Below are 22,144 nucleotides of genomic sequence, written 5' to 3'. Positions count from 1 at the left end.
AGGATAACAAGCAACTATAAATCTCTGCAAAAAAACATTTGGGGGTTCAGTAAATACATGAGATAAATAGTCACAATAACAATAACAGTTCGGATCATTTAAGAGATCAAAAAGTTTAATAGACTTAAACGACCACAGCTACAGATGAGGTTGCTCCCACCCCAGATTTCTTAGTAATAAGTAGACTTGTGCATTCAGTATGCAGATTTACCGAATTCTGGTAAAATCAGCGATTCATACGAACCACTGAAAACGAGGCCAGACCCCCCCACCAGACAAAAATAATGAAAAAATACCTGAATTTTCATCCAAAATTCATGTGCCAAGATTCACTCACGCTCTCATTCTTGTTCACTCGCTTAGGCTCTCTAAATGTTTCCCTTCCTTCTCTGCCAGCCACTTAAACTTCTGTCAACCACATCTGCACCTTCTTCCATTTTAAATCCTTAATTTGCTATCTTTTTTCCTCATCCAAATCTGGGCAGACATTTGCTGGCATGAACTTCTGCCAAAATGGCTGTGCTGTGGTGACGTCCTCCCCAATGCTCAATTCATGAAAGAGGACGTCACTGAAAGCGCCAACTCCGGAAGATTTTCCGGGAATTTCATTCCCAAATTAAAAAGGCACCCAAATTACACGTCTAAATCAAACAGCCAGGGAACTCAATTCGCTGCCCGAAAAACAAGTAATAAGTACTTATTTGTCACCTCCTACAACATAAATCGGATGCTCTGTCGCCCCCCCTTCTCCTATAGTCTGCAAATGTTCTAGGGCGAAGTCATAAAGCAATCCAAATCATATTGCTAACATAACTTACTGGATCATTTACTGGGCAACAATTTGTTGCATATGACGGCACAGGAAAGTTATTTTGCGTTAGTTTTCTTTTCTTAGGTTTCCTTTGTGTCTTCTTTAATACATACATCGCATAACAACATGTAACTAGGGAAATTTCTATTTCTGTAGCTCTGTATGAATAACTTTTTTCTGCACCATGCAATTCGAATATAAAAATGATAATAGGCAATTACCACCCTTAGTATATATACTGTTGGAAAACTTATATGACAAACTGGCAGGCTCAGTATTTTAAAACTTAAAAACATACCCTCTTCTTCAGAAGCATCTTCTGGGTTGCTTTCACTATCTGCTTCATATCCTTCCTCTTCTGCAAAAACTTTGAAGCTGCGTCCTTCATCATGCTCCTCAGTAAGTCCTCCAGTTGGCAAAACGGACTCATTACCTGATTTGTGTTCCTACAAAAGCGTTTCCTCATTAGGGAACAGTACCTTTAGCATCTTGACCTCTGAGCATCAGATGTCAAGAAATATGTTAAAACATTCTTTAATTATTACAATAATATTTTAATACTATTTCACATCATTATTTTCTTTAAAAAAAAAAACAGATGCAATTGGTAGCACTAATGAAAAAAAATACCTTTAAGCAAAGGATTAACTTGCCCTACTTACATTTAGACAAAGTCATAACAGATATAAAAATGTTTTAAATTACTTATTGTTAAACAATGGATTGTTTATCATATCACATTATTTAGCAACACCACTACAGTTACATATTGTACATTAGGCTAATGGCTACTATTAATTCAGCAGAGGGGAAAACAATACAAGATAAGCATAAAAAAATGTGATATGAAGCATAACACATAACAAATAACACATGGAGCACAAAGTACAACATTGCTTATTTCAACAAACCATGAAAGAGAAAGGTTGCTGTTTACTTATCCCTTACATGACATTTATAAAGACTTTAATGTTAAGTATAGAACAATTCCCACATTAGATGACAAGACATTCAACTTTAATCACAATTAGCCTCGCATTATAGTACAAGTTAATACAGGGATGAGCTTATAGGTAGTGATGCATGGGTGCAGTGTTTCTATGGTGCCTTCTGGTAAATAAAACCCACACTAACATGCAAACCCACTCACTCAAAACCCACTCACTCTAGCACCGTACACTTACAAATAACTACATACACTCATTTTCTCTCCCAGAAATCCTAGGCTCACCCCTGATGCCAAATGCTGGCACACTCACTCTTAACACCAGAAACTAATACACAAACACTAATACCGTATGCTCACATACACACCTTACATGCTTACAACATCAGCCCACCCACATGGCAACACCACACACTTACCTTAAGATCATATACTTATGCATACATAAGGAATGTTAGAACAGAGGCCATCATCTAAAACTAGAGGGTCACAATTTTAGATGCAATGTATGGAGGTTGTATTTTACTAAGAGGGTGGTAGATAAATGAAACCGTGTCTCATCCGAAGGGGTTGAGGATAATACAATCAGAGAATTTAAACATGCATTGTATAGGCATAATGCTATCCTGGAAGAAATCTGGGTTCTGGGCATGGGCGTAGGAACCCCTAGAAATCTGGGGGGGGGGGCAGCATTTTCCCCCCATCAGATTCCCACTTTCTCCCCATCTCTCACACTATCTACCCCCTCTCACACTTTCTTACAGCCTACCCCCTCCCTACCCTCCCTTCTCACACTATCTACCCCCTCCCTACCCTCCCTTCTCACACTATCAATCACACTCCTATCATACCCAGGTAGCCAGTACATGCTGGTACAGGGTGGCTGTAAGTGATGTGCAGACCCCATATTGCTGGCAGCATCAATACACAAGGGGGGCAGCTAGCTAGGTTTCAGCGTGTACTGGCTGACTTGGCATGATAGGAGTGTGATTGCTAACAGCAATCACAGTCCCATCATGCCTAGGTTCCAGCACTTACACATCCAACCAGTAAATGCTGGAACCTAGGCATGATGGGACTGTGATTGCTGTTAGCAATCACACTCCTATCATGCCAGGTCAGCCAGTACATGCTGGTACAGGGTGGCTGTAAGTGATGTGCAGACCCCATACTGCTGGCAGCATCAATACACACGGGGGACAGCTAGCTAGGTTTCAGCATGTACTGGCTGACTTGGCATGATAGGAGTGTGATTGCTAACAGCAATCACAGTCCCATCATGCCTAGGTTCCAGCACTTACACATCCATGCTATCACACACACACTCATTCATTCATATACTCATTCATTCACAGATTCATTCCCTCAATCACGCATACTGATTCAAAGACCCTCCCCACCTCCCTTACCTGCACTGCAGCTCCTCGATGCCGCTCACAGACTTCAGCAGGGTGCGCGGCCTCCCTCTGGTACTGCACAGAGGAAGCAGGATGTGATGTGATGTCACGTGAACTCTGCTGGGTTCCGCTTCCTCTGTGCAGTACAGAAGACCCTCCCACAGGTAAGTAGCCGGGCTCTTGTTGTAGCAGGGCTTGAGGTGCGGACCGTGTAAGATCAGTTGCCCTGGCTGCTGATCTTACGCGGGCCGCACCTCGAGGTCTCGTGGGCTGCATTTGCGGCGTTTCTATTGGGGGGGTTCCTACGGCTCTGGGGGGGATTTCTTCATTATCGGTCTCCCCCCGCATGAGTTACTGGGGGGGTCTGTCCCCCCCGTCCCCCCCGGTTCCTACGCCCATGGTTCTGAGAGAAGTCTTATGTGTGCAATTGGAGTGCAGGAACAGTTAAGTCAATATCATTTGGGCTTTTTTTTCCAACCAGCCTGCTCCAATGACTCAGCTATGAAAGTTTTTTTTTTTTTTTTATCTCAGATTTACTTATACCTCCTTATTCAGTTCTCTGCTTCTGTTCTAGTGAATATCTTCAAGCGGGAACAAGAACTCCTTTTGTCAGTGAAGATTGGGTGGAAAATACAAGGCTACCTCTAAAGAATCATTACGCATTACTCACAAGGAGCTTTTATGATGTTGCGTCAGTAGTACTTCCCTAATTTTTTATATGCATCTGAAATCCACAGTTGCACTGGAAGGGTTGTGGGAATAAAGGTACTTTTATACATGTCTGGTGGACCTAGCCTAATCTAGAATCACTCCGGGATGTTGTGAAACTACATTTGGCAAAAGGGTACCTAAGGACCCATGGCTTTTCTTACTATATAAACCATCATTTTATCTATCCCCTCAGGAAAATAAACTACTTTACAAAGTGTTACTGAGTGCCAAGAAAGTAACTGCATTTTTCAGGCCCTCCAACCATACCATCATCATTTCCACGGTTACCCATATTTTCATCTCCCCTACTTATTAAGGACTCAATTCAGCATATGCACTACATACAGTTTCTTGCACTCTTCTTTATGCTACCAGTGTGATATTTTTAAGTGACTTGGTCTGTCTACATATATAACAGCTATATACATAATAATACAAAGTGCAATATACCAGAATACCTTTATTGTGGTTTAGTTTGTACTTTTATTTTATTATTTATTTGTATTTAGTTGTGTTCCATTTATATTTCTCATGACCATGGCTTCCACGCTCCAGCTGATGGTATATGCTCCTACAGAAGGAGTTCAGAAATTTTACGGGTTTATGTACGTCTGGATCCTATCCGTTGTATTTTTTATGCATTGTGTTTGAAATTGCAATAGAACTTAGACGTTAAATAAATGATGTCCTTGTGTCATTATTTATTTTCCCTTTTTATATTGATGAGTGGAGGATGTCAGAACCAGAGACGGAGCGTAGCGCAGGATCAGGTAACTAAAAGGCTTTAATGAATAAGGTAGATTTAAACACACAGTTCAAAAGACACCAAGCACAGTACCGTAGTCTAGCAAACAATTCCAGGTTCAACAGGTAAGCAGCACAGTTCTCAAAGCCGGAGGCGCAGTTCCAATTAAAGGGGCAAAGGCAGGTAGAGGAATCCAATAAAGGGTAGCCAAAGTTCAATCACCAGAAAGTCAAGCAGGGAACATCCAAAATCTTCAAGCAGAAGGTCGTAGGGTATCCACAAGGAACACGGCTCAACTAGCAAGCAACTAGTGTAGGATTTGCAGGGTCTTTATAGTGTTTCTGATTGGAGATCCCTCCCTTGCGCACCTGATCCCCCTCAGAGCAAACCTGGTCTCCTCCCCTGCACACCTGGGCTGGAGGTGAGGTTGATCTTTTAAAGCCTGATGATGAGGCCAGGTGAGAGAGGAGGGGTTCAGTCCAGAACAGAACTAGGTGATAGTGATTTTAAGTCCAGCTGGGCCTCTTAAAGGGGCGGCCACGCCTTGCGGTCTGTGGGACTCTAGGTGATGCCTGACAGAGCCCCCCCACAAGGAGCGAACTCCGGGCGCGAACAATCGACATGTCATCATCAGACAAAGAATCCAGGTCGGTATTGGAATCCAGATCAGAGTAAGAATCAGAGTTTTCAGGTTCTTGAAGCAATGGAGTGGTTTGCCCATTGCAAAGAGTCGTAGAAGCGAGGACTGCAATTCCTGGGATATCTTTAGCATTCGGGGATTTTGCTGTGGTTGGTGGGGGAGCATTTCTGGCTCTCTGTGCTTGTTCAAAGGCCTCAACATCTTCCCTCCGCACTATGGTTCCATCATATGCACGTATGCTGTCAGGGGACAGGCTTGTGGCGTCAGAGCAGTGAACAGAAGAATTAGTGACCCGCAGGGAAGATGACCCCTGTTGATCACGGCATGACTCATCTGGTGTAACTGGTTGGCAAAATGGATGCAAAGACCTGTCGCTGGTAGGATCTGTAGCAAGGTCATGGCGAGCCATGTCAGTGAGGATGCCTATAGACCGAGTCACGGGTCTCTTAGTTACAGCTGGATGCTGATGGTTGCTACAACAACAGTGATGCTTCGTGGACTGACCGGTGGACCCAGCTGAATGGCTAAACATAGTCCCCATGAAACCGATTTTAGGTTGAGGAGGGCGTATTGGGCAGAGCGTGATATAATGCCCGCTTTTGCCACAATAAAAGCACAGGTTATGTATCCTCCTCTTGGTCTTTTCCTCCAAGGAACGGGTAGCACTTATTGCCCCAATTTCCATGGGTTCGGGGTTCGTGTCAAAACGAGTGGAAGTGACAGGTGATGCGAAGTCCGGAGCACAGGGATTTATAGCCTCCTCGCGGCGTTCACGCAAACGCCTGTCTATTTGAATTGATAGACGTATTAAGTCTTCTAGCTGATCTGGTATACCCACTCTAGCGAGCTCATCTTTAAGCTGAGTGGAAAGTCCTTGGCGGTAATGGAATTTCAGTGCAGGGTCATTCCAGCCAGTCTCTCCTGCCCAGCGTCGAAACTCTGCAGTGTATTCCTCCACATCACGTTTGCGCTGCTTTAGTGCCCAGATTGCTGATACAGCTGTGGAAGCTCGTTGGGGGTCCTCATAAAGTGTTGCAAAAGCAGCCAGAAAAGAGGACAAGTCAGTAAGTGCCGGATTGTTGGTCTCTAACAGATTGTGGGCCCAAGACATAGGTTCCCCTCTGAGCAGAGCAATCACAGTGCGGACCTTTACATACTCTGTAGCATAGGTCCTGGGCTTCAGAGAAAAAAGCAGACGACATGAGTTAATAAAACTCCTGAACTGGAGGCGATCTCCTGTGAAAAAGTCAGGTAACGGGACTTTAGGTTCCGGATATACAGGTTCCGGGGCTTGATGTAATTTCTCCTTTAATTCAGCATAGCCATGCTGCAGATCCTGCACCGTCTGGGACAAGAGGGTTACTTGTTGGGTGAGGGTAGACAAAACTCCTACCATCTCTGCAGGCTCCATGATATGATCTGGTTGTTATGTCAGAAACAGGGACGGAGCGTAGCGCAGATTTGGTAAGCGAGGTGTTTTAATGTGCAACCAATAATAAAACATACAGTCCCAACGAAAGACGGCAGTGTAGTTAATTAAACGGTGCCAAGGACAAAGGCAGTCAGTGTAGATTCATAAACGAAATCACAGTTCCAGTACAAAGGGCAATAACAGCTATTTGCTGGGTCAGAGCTTGGATAGCGTCCATCATTCCTGCAGGCTCCATATGGCTTGCTAGTTTTGTCAGAACCAGAGACGGAGCGTAGCGCAGGATCAGGTAACTAAAAGGCTTTAATGAATAAGGTAGATTTAAACACACAGTTCAAAAGACACCAAGCACAGTACCGTAGTCTAGCAAACAATTCCAGGTTCAACAGGTAAGCAGCACAGTTCTCAAAGCCGGAGGCGCAGTTCCAATTAAAGGGGCAAAGGCAGGTAGAGGAATCCAATAAAGGGTAGCCAAAGTTCAATCACCAGAAAGTCAAGCAGGGAACATCCAAAATCTTCAAGCAGAAGGTCGTAGGGTATCCACAAGGAACACGGCTCAACTAGCAAGCAACTAGTGTAGGATTTGCAGGGTCTTTATAGTGTTTCTGATTGGAGATCCCTCCCTTGCGCACCTGATCCCCCTCAGAGCAAACCTGGTCTCCTCCCCTGCACACCTGGGCTGGAGGTGAGGTTGATCTTTTAAAGCCTGATGATGAGGCCAGGTGAGAGAGGAGGGGTTCAGTCCAGAACAGAACTAGGTGATAGTGATTTTAAGTCCAGCTGGGCCTCTTAAAGGGGCGGCCACGCCTTGCGGTCTGTGGGACTCTAGGTGATGCCTGACAGAGGAGGACCTTTTAGACTTTTGTCTCCCTAGTAGGTAGATGGATTACTCTAAGAGAAGCTTAGATCATTCTTCCTAGACAGCCTCATGTTTAAGGGTTGTCACTCTTTATTGCAAGTCTCGTTTATACTTTTAAAGAAGCAAGAATTCCACTGACGGAGGTAGGAGAAATCCAAAGGGCAGACTCACTACATAACGGAAAAGTTAGAGTGATCACTTTGTGCAATTGCTCAGTAAAGAGGTCAGAGCACCAGTAGACAGGAGATTTGTAGCTACCTATGTGAGTTCACTTTGACAGCTCTCTATCTCCCATATACAGTAGCCGGTACTCTATGCTCATAACAAAAAAGTAATTAAGTATTCTTAATAGACTGTGAGCACAGAAGGCCCCTCTTCGTCTTCTCTGCTAGTATGTCAACATACTGTATGTTAATGCTATTATCAATTCTGTGTATTCTCAGTGTTATTGCCAATTTTAACCCTCTCCCACTGTAAAACATCTGTAGAATCTGCTGGTGCTCCCAAAATAGCATTTAATATAAGGTAAAATGTAATCTTAGATAATTTACAACTCTACCATGTTTTTTTTTCTTTTTAAATAAGTTGCATATGAAACATAGAATCTGGTGACAGAATCTAGTATGCCCATTTAAAGATTCAAATCGTATTCAGTTTAATGTGCTTATGTACCACACACGAATGTGTCAGAATTCCACTACTCAGTTGGCATCAACTGCAGGGATGTTCTGAAAGTACTCCGGTCCAAGGAATTTCAACCAGAATAACTGCATCATGGTCTTGCAGTTGAGTTTGCATTTCACCATTATTCTGATGTTCTACTTTATCCAGGGGACATTCCAGGAGACTTACGTGGCTGCCGTCTCCATGCTTGTCATTTTGGTGTGCAGTTTACAGTTTTTACCAAGACTATATGTAGACTGTCTATTACACTGTCCTTCTGGTGACCTTTTTGGTGCAGGTGGTAAATATCCTTCTGGTGAAACCATGGAGCGCTTTTCATGAACTCCCTGTACTCCTTACAGTTTGTTATAGAAGACATAACCCAACATCTTAAGCCACATAAAAAGTGATCCGGCTGGGCGGCTCAGTAACCAGGGTCCTAAGCGTTCGCAGAAGCTGCCTTAGTGCGCCCTTGAGTTAATTGGGTTTATGAGACAATTCACATATTATTAAATGTTAGAGACGCTTCACGTACATGTGAAAGAGTCATGTGGATATAAACGTCTGTGTTGTTATTGGACTCTCAATAAAAAAAGAAAGCTTTTGCCAATTCACAACTAGGTCAGCGGAAATGTTCAGGAATTTCCCTAAATTAAATAAACTGAAAATTTACCATGTTTAGAAACTCTATTTCCCTATTTTCTCTTCCTTATGAAATTAAATGAATTGCTCACTGTAAAGGCAGAAAACCTTCCAAAGTTAGACAAATGCAACCTCCTCAATCTGCCATATTCACTTTTAAAGCATAATTCATAGCAAAAATGTGGTACAATGTTGTTTTTTTTTAAACAGTACCTAATTTTTCTTTAACATACCTTTTCTTGTCGTTCTTCAAAGTGGTCAGATGCAGTATTTCCAACAGCGACGCGAAGAAGACAATCAAAAATTGGCTGGGCTAGATTTGTTTGCAGTATCTGTGATTTTGAAAACTGCTCTTGAATTCCAAAAATGATGTGTTGGGCAGAGAGATTCTGGAGGTGAAAAGCGGGACTTGTTATATGAAAAGGTTACATAACACACAATAAATGTATCTATCCTAGTAATGCTTCAATTGAGATCAACCTCCTTCACAATATATAACAACGACAATAAAATAAATGTATTAACTGTATACCTAGTTTGTACCTGTTGACATTAAATGTCATTATTTTGGAGAAGCATCCATGTAACTCCTAAAGACTATTTCAGGTTGATCTCATGACAAGAGGTTTATGTCCCTATTCCCAAATCCTATCGCTTCTTTATTAAGTTCCTGATTGTTTTGGATTGGTTCAGGCAACCTTTGTAATTAATGGTGGAAATGTTATGGCTGATCGGTGATTATTTTATATATATCTATATATATATATATATAGATATATAGATATATATATATCTATATATCTATATATATATATATATATTCCACCAATGATCTCCTCAATCAGCAAAGTAGTAGTAGAAACTAACTGCTTATTAAAAAAAAGCATACAGTAAGGCTCAAAAACCTTTAGTCCTTGTGGGGGCAGGTTGTGGCTCTGTGGCAAACTGGGTATCGTACAGAAGATATACAGAGAACCTTTCTATGCATGTCTTTGCAGCGAGCATGAATTACACTTATTCCTAAATCATTATTCCTAATCATAGAATACTACTATTTTTAGTGGATTACATAGGACATCACAAAATGGGCTAAAAAAACTTTAGTAATTTTAGAAAAAATGCTGAATATAACATACTAATGGACAGGTTCATCATTACGGCCCATGGTTGCAGAACATTCATCGGACCAGTTTACAGAAAAAACATTAAAATAATGCTTTTAGTGTTCTTTACCTTCAGATCCTACAAGCCTTGCATGAAATGCAATTTACATCAATGTATCAACTTCAAGCAATTTCTAGAATGTTCCTAATTTCCACTTCACGATCACAGATTAGAAAATCAATCATAACATACAAAAGAAAGATTAACCTATGTTTGTGCACTGACATTTCACGAACCACTTCGTTTGAGTAAGTAAATGCAGATGCTTTGATGACTCTCACTGAATTCCAATAAATGTTGGACTGAGAGAACATTAAAATCTTTATATGACCCATTTAGTGATCCCTAGGTATCTCCGCACATTTGCCAGTAAAATTGCTGTAATAAAAGTTGCATGCTCATTCGGAGCATAGAAACATTTCATTTAAAGCAGGTCCATCAAAAATGTATTTTATCAAAACCACAAAATGCATCTGTCATGAAATAAATTACATCGCAGTGCTTTATGGGAATATATCAACCGTCATACATGAAAAGGACATTATGTACAATGTGTGCATCGAATTCGTAGAGGTTTTACTTTCATAACTTTTCTTTTTTCAGCCATAACAAGCCGCAAAATGAAATCTCTGCATGAAGTACAAATACAAAGGTTTTTCATTTTTGATGCACAATTGGAACACATACTCAGCAAGCAAGCAAAAAAAAAAGGTTTGCACAATTTGCGATCTATTCATTAAGTGGAGATTTGGTTGGAGAGCCGTGGTTTTTACTTTCTATCTTCATTATTTATTATGAAGGGCTGGAAATGTTTCTCCAGCAAAACCTTCTGTGCTGGCCCTGCGAAACGGTTCAATCGGATAGGAAACATATTGTATTTTTTTTTTTAAAACTAAGTTTAGCTTAAAGTTACTGCATTGTGCTGGTTGCTACAAAAACCATTGAAATGGTGTAATTGATGCATAAGGTATTGGTTACTCTATGTGTAAAATTGGAACATATTTGGCAAAAAAAAAAAAGTTGAAACTCATTCTATTATATATACCGTATATTATTTCTTTCAAAACATCGACAGCCAGTAAATACCACTTGAATCTAAATCGCTGCCATTTCCCAGTGTAGCTTTCCACCATGAGGATGGCAAATTTGGGTATAGAAATGACTCACTATGGTAATGTGCAGGGATATAACTTGGAAGGTAGAAAAGAGTAGAACTAGAAGTACACGGAGTGGCTCAGGGGGAGGATGGCTGGCAGCTTGGTTGGCAGCTAGGATGGAAATGGATTGGGAAATAATTCTAGGTAGGGGAGCTTCACAAAAAAAAAACTTTAAAAAAGGGAAAAAAAATCTTACCTGGCATGACACTTCGGAGTCTGTTTTTTGTTGACTGGTTCCTGTACTATAAAGACATATAGACAAGAGTGCTTCAAACAATCTCACAATCTGGATCGACCACCCTTTCTCAGTTTCAAGTCCAGCTGGAAGTGAACTGGTTAAACCATAGGGAGGACTAGTTAAAGTGAACTGAGGCTCTAGCTGGTCCATAAGCTCCTCAGATAAAGATGCTTTACTTTCTTTATCATTTCTGATATGAGAATCAAGAACAACCTTCCCTTTGACGCTGCTGTTCCAACAATCAGGACTGAGCACATTTTTATTCTTTGAGTCTTTCGTTGAAAGCTTTTGGATGATCATTATTACAAGTCTATGGCATAATTCAAAGCCACCCAGTTTGTGGAACTGCTTCTGGAAAAGTGAACTTGATAAGTATAACCGATGACACATAGACCAGATGTCAGCTGCTCTGTGAATATGCTCTGCAGAAGGCAAGACAAGGCTTTCGATTGGCAGCTTCGGTAAAATGTTGCTTAGAGGCTCACTTGCCGTGCTGTCATAACCAGAAGTATCTTCAGACTCATTTGCAGATTCAAGCTCGGTGTCTGCCTCCTTACTGACACAAAAAAAGGCCAAGCAGAGGAAAAGGTTTATTGTATTAATGTTCTGGTGTGCATCCTTTTTTTTCTTTGGACAAGCTTCTTTTAAACCTGCATAGAATTTGCTTAAACTTTGAGAAGCATCTGAACAAGCTTCTTGTGTCTGAAGAGCACTGGGTTCCTGCTTGGTTTCCTTTTTATCATTATCGACATCAGGAGTCAGATGGTCCATTTGTTGTTCTCCAAAACATACTATGAGTGTCTCGAATACTTTTAAACAGAGACACCTCACAGAGTCCAAGTAATTAAGTTCAGTCATTTGATTTAATCCATTTAAATTTAAGAATACTTCTCTAATTACCCTGTTTGGAGAAAAAATGTACCGCATGTTTAATATTGATATATTGATTCAATTGCAAATTAACACAGGTACCTTAGAATTAAGAGTTGTCTTATCTTGGCAGTTAAACCTAAATGTTCTACACATTTGTAAAAAAATAAATAAATAAATAAATAAATATATATATATATATATATATATATATATATATATATATAATCAAATAAACCAAAGTTAATTGATTTAACTTCAGTGAAAAAGAGTATACATTTCCTTAAAGGGCACCTGCGCCATTCTACAATTCCTTTAGAATAAATTTTTTTCATATTTGTGTTAAAACAGAAAAGACCTCTTATTTTATTTTTAGCAGAACGCTAGTTCTCAGGAAACACTGTAGCAAGTATAGGAAATGCATTTTAGTAAATAACAAATCGGTTAATATCATGTTGGTTTTATAAAACTAAATGTCAGAAGAGGAAATTCTATTCTATTACTCCAAACCAGCCCTGTAAGTTTAAACTACTACAAGTCAACAGGACAACGCTACAAGAGGTGCATTCTAAGAACTACAATTTGCAGGTGAACTAAAACTTTTAGCTAATAACATCACAGACTCACGGTATATCATGAATGGTCCAACCTTAGTGAGCGCCCCAGAACTGTTTTGTGATTACTGCTTATTGGCGCCATACCTGCTAATTACCTACAGTAAAAAGTGTTGGCACATATGCCAGGGCTTGACAAATTACCTGCACATGCAAGCCTGTGAAAAACTACAGGAACCAGGACCTGACCTGCTACACATTACACTTTGTCATGTGACCCCATTGAGTGCCCACCACCTGTAGTGCCTACTGTGTATAGAGCTTGCTGCAGGACACACAAACCAGGTTGTATAGGCAAGGCTGGCGCAAGACATAATGCCGCCTGGGGCGAAGTTTAAAATGCCACCCCCCCCATTATCTACCCTTCCTCTCCCTCCCTATTATCTACCCTATCCCCCCCCCTTTGTACTTACTTTTCAGCAGTCCTGCGGCGAGTCTCCCTGCTCGGTCTCGGGTCTCGGTGCCGGCTTGTAATGCTGAGCGCCGGAAGATGACGTCTTAGCTTAGCATTACAAGCCGGCACCGAGACCAAGCTAGAGGGCTCGCAGAGGAGAGAGAGGGGCGCCGAGCGGGTACTGACAACTCTTAAGCGAAAGCCACTCGGCGCCCTCTCTCTCTTCTGCTTTAAAAAAAAAAAAAAAGTGCCGCCCCTTCAAAAGTACCACCTGGAGCAATTGCCCCACTCTGCTTCATGGTAGGGCCAGCCCTGTGTATAGGTGCCTAGCCGCCGTAGCGGGGTTTCTCAAACCCTGGGATAAGCCATTTATGTAAGGAAGGAACCAGATGGAAAACTCACATGGAGGGATTTTGTGAAAAGGGACCTTGTTACAATGAGACAATACACTACTGCCAGTACATTATTAAAATGTTTTTATATGGAAAAATTACCAACCTGATCTTTAGCAGCTCAGGTAACGCCTGTAAATAAATCTTAAGTAGTTCTTCCGGGAAACAGTTTTTGTGGTAGCTGCATGCCTTGCTACATGATGTTGTTACTCCCAAATGCTGAGAATGATGCGCCATCTCTACCCCTCGTTGTAAGATTCCATTAAAGATAAGAGTGTACAATTTGCACTGAACAACTGCATTGCCTTTCTGCATTAAATTACATATATGGCTGGCAATTTGCAAGCTGAGTTGGGTGTCATTTCCAAAAACAATATCCTGATACGCTTCCAAAGCCTCCCATTTCCAAACCATGTCTTCCGATCCGCTACTTGGTAATATACCTTGAAATCTGTAGGAAGGGCTGCATGAACTTAATACCAAACTAGAATCTATAGCTCGACCCTGAATTGTCTCTTCTAATTCAGCCAGCTGGTCTTGATCCATAATGCAAATGTTACAGGTTGCTTGTTTCACATTAAGAGAGACTTCAGCTCCACCCAACTGATCTAAAATGAGATTTGTGAGGATAGCCATTATGTTTTGTTGAAAGCTTTTTAAAGCAGGTACTTTGAATGCATTAAGCAAAGGAGTAATAACTGACTTGGGATCCATACAACAGCAAATGCCAGTATTGCAAATACCAGAGAGAATATGTAGGTAGGTTGAAGTTAAGGAGACTTGTTGAAGTAAACGCAGACATTGGTGCACACACACAGCAATACAGCAGCTGCGTTCAGGAAAATGGACTTCATTTGAATTCTCTTCAAAAGGATTTTTGAAGATCTGGCTTTTAAACAGTGAAACTGGAAGTCCTGAAAGATCACGATGATGATGAATGAACTGTGAAAGTTCACATCTCCGATGCCTTTTTCTTGTACACATAGACTGGTGGAGCTGCTCAGATTTAACTTTTTTGATCACACTGATTATTTTTATTACACTGCTGATAAGTATTAACACATGATCAGTAGCTTCAGAAGAAATGCTTTCATCTCTTGAACAGATCCATTCCATTTGAAGTACCGTTCGTTCAAACAACTCAAATCCACTGTGCTGTATAAACTCATGCAATATCTCTATGGATTGGCTGAAATAAAAAGGATTTGGGGATGAAAACTGAAGGCACGACAGGATCATTTGCAAGACACCTCTGAGAAGCTCTGGTAAAAGAAGCGCTTGATGTCGACAGTTAGAGAAATTAAAGTCATCTTTAACTTCTTGTAGTGTTTTCTTTTGCCTGGGTGCAAAAGGGTCTATGTTTTTTTCTAAGTAAGACTTAATTTTTAAGGATGCTCTTAACAAATCAATAAGGTTCTTTCTCAGATTGTCAGGCATAACATCAGTACTTCCAATATCTACTGAAAGAAGATGTAAGACTGTACGTAACAGCATTCTTTGAAGAAGAGCTATAGGTTCCTCTGTCCAACCCGGTGAAAGGGCTTGCCGCTCAGGGGAACAACAGTCACCAAATCCTGAAAGAAACTCTGTTAATGTTGGAATGACACAGGCTGCCAATGAAGAATTATGGTTCAGCATTATATCAAACTTGCAAACCTTTTCTAGTAAAGACAACAAGACATGACAGAGGTCAAAAGGAGAGTTTTCCATATTTTGCACAATATGCAAGGCAGCTAGGTCGTTTAAAACCTCAGAGCAAGTTTCCTCTGAGGGGTTTATATTTTCCAACATATCAGAACGCATGCTATCTGGAGGCTTTCTGTATTCTCCTTTGTTTTGTGGCTGCTTCCTAGAATACATGGCTGCTGGTTGTGCAGTCTGTGACCGTCTCTGCTTAATCATAGCAGGCATCTTCTCTTCTGTGTTCGCCTCAGAGTCTGACGAAGACAACTGGGCTTTTCTTGCATCTTTTGCTGAATTCCGATGCTGAGTTTTGCACTGACTCTTTGTTTTGCGGTGTAGTAGGGTAGGTTTTATAGGCGACAGAAATTCTGACGGAGAAACTACTTCAGCTGCTATCTTTTCCTGAGATTTTTGATGACTTGATTTTGTCTCTTTGGGTGCAAGCAAGTCTGATGAAAGGGGAAGAAGTTCAAAATCTGAAGGGGGAAAAAAGTTTAAAATAAATAAGTTAAAAGTAAAATAAAAGCTCACATAAAAGGCAAGATAAATTATACCGTTAACATCAGTCACATACCATCAGTTTAACCTATTAGACACATATTATTGTTATAAGAAAGGTGTCAAGGTGAGTCTTAGGACGGGTGATGTCCTTAATGTTCCATGCGAGATCACATGGTCTGCGACAGTCTGGCCTTTCCTGACACCAGGAACCAGCATCTCTGGCTACTGGCTGCAGTGTAATGAAATATGGTTCATGTGCTAGTTCACCTACATATCTTCAATGCTCAAAATTCAGTTTGGTCATTTCAATTCGGGCAATACCTATCAGAAAAGTAGTGCCTCACAAGGGTCCTTGAACCACGGAGACCCCAACTGCAACAAACCATAAGCAAAACCTGTCAAGTGGGTATGACCCGATCTGCTTCAACAAGGCTACGGTACTTTATTAAATCTATTGCTCACTGAGACTGAATTACAGCGGTTCATTGATTTTCACAGAAGGGTCTTTAAGGAGCATGCTTGCTCAATCTAATCCAACCAGTCCTCCAAGAAATGAATATGAATATTACCTGAATATAATATCCTTGCGAGATAAGAAACAGAAGACGTTTACTGTACTTTATGCTAACCTATGTGATTTTTGGGACTGGGTAACCAACATAGTAGAAAAGGGATGGGCAGTAGATGCAGTATCATAGTAGACAATCAAACTCAATTCTTCCATAAGGTAAAGTGTTTGAATGCTAAAATAGAGTTAGCGGGCTTAGCGACTGGATGTTGTAAGTTAACTGTAGCTATTCAGAGGAAGGTCTTGTTAACTAGTAGGGTACCACAAGGATTTGTACCGGGACTAGCGCGTTTTCATATTTTATTAGTGATTTTACACAGGTCTTGAAGGTAACGTATACTACAAAAATATTTGGTGGAATTACTGAAAGGATTTAAGAATAATAAGAATGGTCAATTGTGGTATCTGCAGTTTGGTGTTGATAAATGCAAAATAATGATATTCAAAGGCAAAATCCAGTTTTACTGTGCTGTTGGCAGCAAGCGAGAAGAGGAATTTTGGAGTAATTATCTCTGGGGACATAAAGGTAGACAGGCAGTGGAAAATGCAAGCACGATTGTAAAGCATTAGAAGCAGAAAGAGGGAGTGGGTTACAGCAGTTTAAAGATCTCTGGTTGAAATCCCACCTACAGTACAGGAGAGACAATACATAAAAGGCATTCCGCATAGCACAAGATGGAAGTATATTTTAAAGCATGGAAAACCGTTGGGATACGAGGTAGACTTAAATGTAATGTCAGGAAGTTTTACTTTCCTGAGAGGGTAGCAGAACATTGGAACAGACTCCCAGCAGACTTCCACCACAAGGCTAAAAATAAGGGAATTTAAACATAAAATAGTTTGGCATAAGCCTAAAAAGGCACTATTGAGGACTGAATAAGGGTTTGAAGTCTTTAGGGAAACTAGAATGTCATCAAATGTTTCCATGTGGGGATCTCCGCCTCTGTTGGCTGATCACAGAGTGAGAAATATAAACCAAGTTTCCCCCTTTTCAAAAATGGGGAAAGAACCACAATATATGGGGGATGCCTTAGTGCAGTTTGTAACAAATGTAAAAACAATAAAAATAATATACAATTCTATATTTTAATATGAGTAATAATATAAAATATTAAAAAGGAAAAATGTGGAAAAAAACTGCCTCTAGAAATAATTTAAAAACCTAAGCACCCCACTGCCCAAAAGCATGAAAAAAGGGTACCATGTAAGTCAGCGTTTAGGACCTTGAAAATATTTGAAAAAAATGTGAGATATTACTGTAATCTGGCAATGTTGTTGAAATTATCTTGAACATGAGCTGCACAACTGTATGGCACAATGTTATACCTTCTGCTTTTATTTCATGTTTATTGCTACAAGTTGGAGTTTTGCTAAATTTATTCCAGTTCTTAAAACTGCAAATCCTGCATACATATAAATGGCAGTTTACTTATACACAAATTCATAAATCACAGAAATGTCATATTCTGAAATAATGGCTGATTACCACGTATCAGAAATATACACACAATTGTTTCGAAGTCTACAATACACCTTGTCCTTGTGGTGGTCGTTATCATGGGATTCAGTTAGGTTATATAACAAACACTGAGTTCACTTGGTTATGAGCTTGTGGTTGCCGTTACAAACAATAGACACATTCTCCCCAAAAAGCTTAAGAAAAAATGCAATGACACAAAGATAAGACACCAGACCATAGAGTCCAAAAACATTGATGGCATGTGAAATTCCCTGGAGCCAAATGTCTCGTTTAGGGTTTAGGTGGCTGAGGTTATTGTTACCAGGTCTCTGTCCACTTAATCGGTGTAACTACTAGCCCTGGTAAAATTGCAATTCAGCCCATGGGGAACAAAGTACAAGGGATTTCAACTACCACTTAACATAATATACACTACTTGAGGTAATATAATTAACATACTACTTGAGACTCATATCACCGTACCAGCTGCCTCTCTAATAATACATGTATTGGAAAACAAATTCCCATTGAGGGACTACTCTGCCTAAAATACTGTGCACAATAAAGAACACCTGGCTCCAAAACAGTAAACACATACATTATTCATGTAATATTTTTAAAACTATTAACATTTTTGCAGCAAAATTATTGTAAATTTTTAAAGAAAAAAAACAAAAACAAACAAAAAAAAAACAAAGCTGGCTAATCTTGAATGATGACGGACACATTCAGTAATATGACTCAACCAAAATAATAACATGTTTTAGAATCCTACCTACTACCACTGAGCTCTCATGCACTATTCATTTACAATATAAAAAGGGCAGAAGTATGTTTTATTGTTTTTTTTAAGATTGCTCACTTATGTCTTCCTTTTACGCTCTGTGTGTATGTATGTATATGTATATATGTATATATATATATATATATATATATACATACACACACATACATACATTATATATATATATATATATATATACACACACAAACAGACATACTTATTTGTGCTCATATACATATTTAAAGTGGAAATGAGACAAAAAATATTTAATACTGATGTATAAAATGAATTGTTTACCTCTTGCTTTTTCTTCCTGTACTGGAATCTTCCAAACTAGAGGTAGCAGAGACAGGAGTAAAGTAAGCAGTTCCTCTCTGCATGTTAAATCCTGTAAGAGAGAAAAGACATGAATATGTCTTATATCACTTCAATTGTACAGAAATACAGGAAACACATAGGGAAAAAAGTCCTACAAATAAGTGTTCAACCTAACTTTACTAGATGCACTGCTGTTGTTTTTAGGTTTCTTGCACTTAAAAAAAATATTTAAACGAAAAAAAAGAAAATGATTTATTGGACATGCAGATGCCACCCTCTTAACTTGTACCAATCAAAAGCCAGTATTGATATTTGACACATCTATGCAACTCTGACAATGATATATGTAAACCTTTCACATTTGTAGAATTCCACATTAAACCGTGACTTGAGCCAATGGAGAAAATTAAAAGTAAACATTTTATTACAGTTACAGGAAGAAAGACATTTACTTCTGTAATTGTATAGTGAAATTGGATTTCAGAGTCATTTTTTTTTTTTAAAATGTTTACTTATTTTGCCAAAAAAATGCATGCCTGTTTAATGCTTGCTTTATAAATGTTAACATTACAATAATAGTATTATAATATTGTGGGTGAACTATGGTTGTTTTTAGTGCAGTCGAAACATTTAATCTAAACTACCAACTACAGACAATTTTCTCCTGTGAGTAATGCCACATTGTCCCTTTATAATATATAAGGGGAAGTCCACCATATTTGTTTTCTGAAAGTGTCACATTTGTGTTGTCAAAAGGGTACCAAGCAATAGGTACTCTTTGTTACTGGTAGCAGCAGAGTAGGAAAACGTATGTAGCTTTTTGCGTGCGCGTCCCTTATTTCCTGTTTTACCAGCATCATTTACTTGCAGTAAATCCACTAGAGTTAAGTGTCACCTTTCCTCACTATACACGGGACACTAAGTGGTAGTAAGAACCCAAGCTGACTTACGGCATGATGCTGAAGGAATTTAGCTATTTTTGTGAAAATGCGTGGCTTATATAAAAGGACATTGCACGCCATATGTGGCATAAATAATTATGTAATTGCATTGTGTGCCGCATCACCAACAATGCAGTTGGTGCTTTGTTTTGATCTCAAGCTTTCAAGTCATGAGAACTAGCTTCAAACAGCAGAGCATCATGGGTAGCGGAGTACTCCATGAAGTATGTAAATAAATTATAGTCACAGTTTATAAGACTTTGTGTCTATTCACTAAAAGACAAGCTGTCAAGGAAATTTTCAGAAGAGTTGCAGTTTCAAATGTGCTACTTCACTGAAGGTTTAACAGAGTCAAGTTTCTCCAAGAAGAAGGGCTGAGCTTACACTTTGTTAACTATGCATTATTTAGAGCAAACAAAGCCCGGCCTGCAGAAGGTTACTGGGGTTGGACCTTCATAATCTATTGTAAAGCAATGAGCTGAAACCACAACTTTCGTGCAAGCTCTCCTGTCAACTCTCCCTTTAGTGGATAAATACTTTTTGTTATAAATAGTATCACAAACAAAGCATAGAACAAAGCATAATTTAAAAAAAAAGAGCAAGTTCCCCTTGGAAAGTTACTGCTCACTGGATTGGGATGAGTACAAATAACTGACCCTCACTGACTGCATGTGATGGAACATGAGAATTGTGACTCTTCAAGCTGCCTAATAATGCATTGTACCTTGGTGTACTAAGTTCGTACACAAAGTACACTGTGGGACAAATATATTAGCAATGTGTGCTGGAGGACAGGTAGACCCTATTTTCAACACACTGGAGAGGTGGAAGAGGGTATTAAAATAGTGGGAAAAGTAGGGATAACCAGGAGGGCTAAGGAGTAGGAAATAGGCATCAAGGCGAACACAAAACACAACATTTTTTATCACAGCAGGTTCATTTTAAAAGTGTGTCTTCAGCTTGAACTGCTTTTCTTATACACATTTAATTGTTATTTAATAACCAAAGAAGTAGAAACATTAGTTTTCACAAATTTTAAAACTTTATTTAACAAAGTATGCACCATATCCCTATGCCTCTACTTCATGTTTTATCATCAACCACAGTACTATGCCTCCAGGTACAAGCTAACCAATAAAACTAAAATTACTTGGTTAACAAGAAAAGGTGACACTTCCAGAATCTTACAATGGCTTAAGTCAAATTGTGATTTTTTTTTTTTGGAATCTAGTCCATGGAAAAAAAGAGCCGTTCACATTTTTTAAAAAAATCCTATGGAGGCTCTTTGGATTAAGATGGCTACTGTTTCTCCGGTAAACATTTACAACAAACAGAAGCACTGCTGAATCCATCACTTAGCACCACCCTCGTTATAACACGTAGATGCCAAGCACAAGTCCTGCTTCTTAAGAATGCAGCAGAAAGTAAATTGATATGCATCACCACTGTTATGCTCAGCACTTGAAGGACAGCTAATAAAAGACATATGCATTTAAACTTTATTAGGCAAAAAGAACGCTAAATCATTGCAGAATTATATGAAACTGAATGGAAAGTCAAATAAAAACCCACATGTAATGTGTAAAAGGGTTATATCAGATACACAATTTTACAGCAAAGTACAAGGGCACCAGTGATAAATTCCTGATGCGTTAATGTGAAGTTCAGAGAAGAAGTGTAAGAAGTTAAATGAAAACAGACATCTCGTTTGCATACATGAATCTAGAAACAAAAGATGTTTTACCATTCGTTGTATTTTATTTTTTAACAGGACATTTCTTACATTTCTGAATGTGTTCATGAAAAAGCTAGTAGTAGTTTTACTACCTTCAAAGCAAAACACCGTATGCACCATTGTACAATTATTATTTTTCCATTTAATTATTTTTATTCCATACTGCTTAGTCCAGGACTTGACAAATTCCCTGTACAGGTTGGAGCCATGATCTGCTGAGCTGCTATGGCAGGTCATGTGACCACAGCCTCCCGGCAGTGCATAGAAATGAGACGCTGGCTCCGAGTAAATGCTTGCTGCTTGATACACAAACTGGGTCTGCATTGTTCAGTTCACTAGACCCCTATATGCACTAAACTTAGTGCAGTTTCTTGTCTTTTCATCCCTTTGTCTGGAAGTTGGCACAACTCAGGTAGACATCATTCTTAAAACCTTTGTATGAAAAGCACCGTTGGCAGCACTAAAGGCCTAGTTTTAGTGCAG

General features: G+C 39.6%; 1 protein-coding gene across 1 annotated transcript in view; it reads right to left on the bottom strand.

Moving 5' to 3' along the window:
- Positions 1–22,144, bottom strand: part of LYST (lysosomal trafficking regulator) — a 119,371-nt gene that overhangs the window by 75,899 nt on the left and 21,328 nt on the right. The window contains exons 3-7 of the mRNA XM_053461265.1: positions 18,965–19,055; positions 13,779–15,831; positions 11,361–12,303; positions 9,077–9,232; positions 1,110–1,257 (exon numbers count right to left, since the gene is read on the bottom strand). Coding sequence (XP_053317240.1) covers positions 1,110–1,257; positions 9,077–9,232; positions 11,361–12,303; positions 13,779–15,831; positions 18,965–19,055 — 3,391 coding nt within the window. The remainder of the gene's footprint in view (positions 1–1,109; positions 1,258–9,076; positions 9,233–11,360; positions 12,304–13,778; positions 15,832–18,964; positions 19,056–22,144) is intronic.

Source organism: Spea bombifrons, chromosome 3 (genome assembly GCF_027358695.1).
Source record: "Spea bombifrons isolate aSpeBom1 chromosome 3, aSpeBom1.2.pri, whole genome shotgun sequence".
Taxonomy (NCBI): Eukaryota; Metazoa; Chordata; class Amphibia; order Anura; family Pelobatidae; genus Spea; species Spea bombifrons.
This window is presented reverse-complemented; position numbering and strand designations above follow the sequence as displayed.